The 4,789-nt window shown below is 43.4% G+C and overlaps 1 protein-coding gene across 1 annotated transcript; it reads right to left on the bottom strand.

Annotated features, from left to right (window-relative positions):
• Positions 1–991: 991 nt before the first annotated feature.
• On the bottom strand, positions 992–3,505 carry LOC124288692. Its single transcript, XM_046725261.1, has one exon. The coding sequence runs from the start codon at positions 2,820–2,822 to the stop codon at positions 1,671–1,673; it is 1,152 nt and encodes a 383-aa protein (XP_046581217.1). The 5' UTR covers positions 2,823–3,505; the 3' UTR covers positions 992–1,670.
• Positions 3,506–4,789: the final 1,284 nt, after the last annotated feature.

Raw genomic sequence — 4,789 nt, forward strand, 5'->3', positions numbered from 1 at the left:
TGATCAGAAAATATATATTAATTTCTGTTTAATTTCATAACTTACACTAGAGTAGGTAACATCCAAATATCACGAGATAAATGAATGATAGCTCAACAGGTAGTGACTGGAGCAAGAATGAAAACTAACGGATGCCCCTAAACTGATCGCCTGTGAAATAATGCTGAATCCATTTCACCCTACTTCACCTCATTCCACTTAATGAATATTCAAAGAGAACAGACACATTATTTAAAATGAATCACTACATTTGTTCAGGGTCACATATATTCTGTTTATAGTTTCATTGCCACTTTACATGTTCAAGGGTTAACATATGAGTATGCGCATTTTAGGTTGTTTAGTTAGTGGGTAAATTATCTATCCATATCTTGAATAAACAACCCGACCGAAGTGTCTTCCACTTGAAGCTGTTGGTATACCACGTGTCTAACACATACCACAACATACCAGGGAATTCAACGTTATATTTCTTGTGTGGGTAAGTAAGACACTCATGTACCCACGGCCAGCACTAACAACAGAGCAGACAGCAGGAACATCAGACAGCAGGAACATCAGACAGCAACAACATCAGACAGCAGGAACATCAGACAGCAACAACATCAGACAGCAGGAACATCAGACAGCAGGAACATCAGACAGCAGGAACATCAGACAGCAGGAACATCAGACAGCAGGAACATCAGACAGCAACAACAGCAGACAGCAGGAACATCAGACAGCAGGACATCAGCAGACAGCAGGAACAGACAGCAGGACCATCAGACAGCAGCAACAGCAGCAGGAACATCAGGGCAACAGACAGCAACAGGAACATCACAACAGCAGCAGAACAGCAGGAACACAGGGATATCAGACAGCAGCACCAGGAACAGAAGACAGCAACAACAGCAGACAGCAACAACAGCAGACAGCAGGAACATCACACAGCAGGGATATCAGACAGCAGCAACAGCAGACAGCAGGAACAAATGATGGACACAAAGCTTCTTCAGCAATATTTCATTCATGAAATTACTTCAGCATAAGATCTCAGACTGAAATTGATTATATTACGGGAGTAAAACAACAGCAGATAATATATACCAACACGACAAAATCCACGATTTAAAGTTTCAGTACAAGCAACTCTATGTATCACAAGCATGTTGTCATCAACGAGGAACCAAAACAGTTTTCCCTCCAAATGCCATTTGGAGGCACCGAAACACCAGAAAATACATGTGTGTGAAAATGACAAAATGTCATATTTGACAGTCATATACAAGAATCGGTTGTACCGAGTGGGTATGTGTCCAAGTCACTGATATGTCGAAGGATTGGTGTTCGATGTATGTCATTTTTGGATTACATCTATGGTCAGGCAGGTGTGTGGTGACCCAATGCAACACGTCAATGTGACTAAATCATCCTTGTACCACGTATCACGTACCACGTACCACGTAGTACCACGTATCACGTACCACGTACCACGTACCATCTGTGCAGTAACAACACGTATTTCATTTTACAATGACCAGAGAATGCATGCATAATATAAACAATTGCAGTCTTTACACCGATTTGGAAACCCTTTTGAATTCAACATGCGATAATAACACGTTCTGCGGAATAAGCGTTCTTATCCTTTGACCAGTCACAGCGCTGTTCATGGAACACTGACACGTTCAAGACGCCGCTACTTCCGCAAGTGGCTGTTCAGAGTCGGAAGTAGATGTTTCTGGACCGGAAGTGATCGCAGCACATTTCGGCTGCTTCCTCCCTCTCAGCTTCCGCCAGTCTGGTTGATACTGGTCGGAGTAGATCTGGAATATAGTGACCATATCGGGCACAATGGTGTTGGATCTCTTGGTCAGTGCCCGCAGCTTGGCCGTAGAAGGATGGGACCATCTGGTGTATGCGGTTTTAGTAGATACGGGTCTGCCACGTCCGTCGCCTTCCTGCATCTCGGCCAGGAGGATCTCTCGGGCATCTTCCCCATCGATGAAAGTCTCCGATCTGTCGGGATGCTGTTTTTGTGTTCCGAGAATTAGCGGCAGTCGTAAGGCGCTACCAACCGATAAACACAGTGGGTTCTGTCTCGATTTCACATGGCGGCAAATTGGAGTCCAAGGGCGCTGATACATAGTTTTTTCTCGTTCAAAAGCGAGAGTTTGGGGGGTTGTCTCCCTGTCCGGAAGAACGGTCAGAGATCTTTCATTGAATCTGAGCTGTAAGCTATGACTTCTACCAACCCAGTCTACGGCGTTGAGATAAAACTCCCCATCCCTCAAGGTTGGTGATGCGGTTCCCTTCGTGAATAGCACATGCGCAGAGACATAGTTCCCGTTCTTACAGGCGAGTAACAGAGCTGTGTAGCCAAGATTGTTCCTCCTGTCAATATTTAAACCAAATCTTTTGAAAACATCCACAATTTGTCCAACAATCTTGGGATTCCCACTGAGTGCAGAGTGATGAAGAGGGGTGTTCCCGTCGGTGTCTGGCTCGTTGATGTCCAGGACGTCTTCAGAAAGTATGTTCTCAACTATCTCTTGCTTACCCTTCATACAAGCATAGCTGAGGGCAGTCCTCCCCATGTTGTCCTTCATGTTCAAATGAGCTCCCTTCTTGAGGAAGATCTTCGCCATCCTATAGCCATATTCCTCGTTGTCGATCATGCAGGACAACATCAACGGTGTTCGGCCATTGATGTCTCGACAGTCAACATTCGCGCCATGGTTTGAGACGAGCAGACGAACTTGGTGCAGACGACAGTCTAGTACTGCTTGATGGAGAGCAGTCTTAATCAACCGTTTTGTTCTAGGTGGGGAGAAAGTCATCTTGGTGGTTTTCAGTCAATGAACACAATGATAAACGTTATGGTCCGTATCCGTTTTGATAAATCTTGCTACCTCACCGTCAATCAATGTGTTGCGACATTCTTTTACGTTTCCAAAAGAGAAATGAAAGATGGTCAACAATTACTCTTTGAATGTCAACAAAATACGTATCTCACTGTTTGTGTTTCATCGTCATGATCCAGCATGTTCTAAATCAGTAGCTCCTACAGACCGCCGCCACACAGTCACCCTCAGTTTGGAACTGTTCCCCGTCCAAGGTACTGTGAAGTATCCCAATCAGTTTACACACATCATTGAACAACTCGTCCACATGGCAGGCTCAAATCTCGCTCTACAATGAAACCACACACCATCCCCAAGACAACAAACGTAGACCAATGTACTTAACATAATCCCAAATAGTCGGATCAAACGTGGCTCGCGTGCAGCGTGGCTCGCTGTCCTCTCAATCCCTTTACGTGACATATACTCCTTCCAATCTCCAAACTCCTAGGTGTGCATGTTTGACGCGACCTGACGCGCACGTGCCCTGTTGCCTGGACGACGGTGCCACCCCGATTGGGACGTGAGTTTATGGGTGTCTAATCACTCCTTTCAGTGGGGATTGAATGACAAGTGTATGTAGCAATGAACATGGTATACATTACAAAGATATCGCCTCGCTTGACATCACGCCACACACTGAAGGTATTGCGGGGACAACTTTATGTTGTTGTAGATACACTATGGGCCTTAACCCTTAAAAGCCAAGTCGTGTTTAGGGCCGACGATAGGATTGCCCTGTGTCATAGTGCTTAGAAGTCGGGGTAAGGGAGAATGCTTCTTTTAGGACATACACATAATCGTGTAATACGATTTATTGAGGTTGTATTGTACCGTATGGTTAATATTGTGATTTATACACCTGGTTCCAATTACACATCATCGCTATTTAGTATAGTGCTATATAGGCACAATTGTGTTTTCTGTTTAATCTTTATGTAAAGATGAAATATGAGGACACTTGTATTTACCAATAATTGTTATATAGCGACGTTCTGTCAGGTAAAGATTTGTTGCAAAGCATTATGATTAGGAGGTTCATTGTGATTGTGTTTTTTACATTTGTAATGATAGTGATTTTAATTATTAACAACAAAATGTTAAAACAAATATTGGGTATGTATGTGAATATCTCTATAATATATTAGTATAATTAAGAAAAGCGGTCGTGTCATAGTAACTTGATGTCATAGTAATACATGAAAGAGTATAAGTATTAGATCATAAGTAGGTGTCTCGTATTTAAATCAAACATTATGAGATATGTATACAAAAGTCAAGAGGTATATCACTGAATTTTATATCAGTGTTACTTTGATCACAACAGTCTGCTATATCGCATAGATCGTGAAAATACCATTCGTTAACTCGTTAAATCAACTTAAAGGTGAGGTGAAATTGGGTTTAACGTCGTGCTTGAGAATATTTCGCTCATATGACGACGTGCATGCGTGTGTATGTGTATGTGCGGATGCTTGTACTAGCCCAGACTGAAGCTGGTTTTATAGTGCTAGCACAATGAGATACCACGCCGCAGTGAAGCATGAATACCCCACTCAGACACATTATATTGACTCCGAGCCGACCAGTCCTTCTTGTACCCATAATGCCGAGCGCCAGGCAGCGACCAACAAGTACCATATTTGAACGTCTTTTGGTATGACGCGTTCGGGGATCGAACCCGCGACCTTCCGCTCTCCGGGCGGACGCTCTAACCACTACACCACGGAGGCGGTCAAATGTCAACTTAAAGGTAGCCATTGATCATTCATTCCTGCCGCGGCTTATTCCCAACACAAAGCGTTAATCCCATTGTGACATATTCAGGTCCCACGCTTGTATTATTTATGGAGACTAGATAATGTTTCATCGAATACTATGAGCCTATATAGAAAGTAATTGAA

The sequence above is a fragment of the Haliotis rubra genome, unplaced genomic scaffold (assembly GCF_003918875.1).
Source record: "Haliotis rubra isolate DU_JTF1 unplaced genomic scaffold, ASM391887v1 Scf422, whole genome shotgun sequence".
Taxonomy (NCBI): Eukaryota; Metazoa; Mollusca; class Gastropoda; order Lepetellida; family Haliotidae; genus Haliotis; species Haliotis rubra.

What these genes read in the sequence shown, in the direction of transcription:
- LOC124288692 (XM_046725261.1), bottom strand. Translation starts at nt 2,822, where the DNA reads ATGACTTTCTCCCCACCTAGAACAAAACGGTTGATTAAGACTGCTCTC.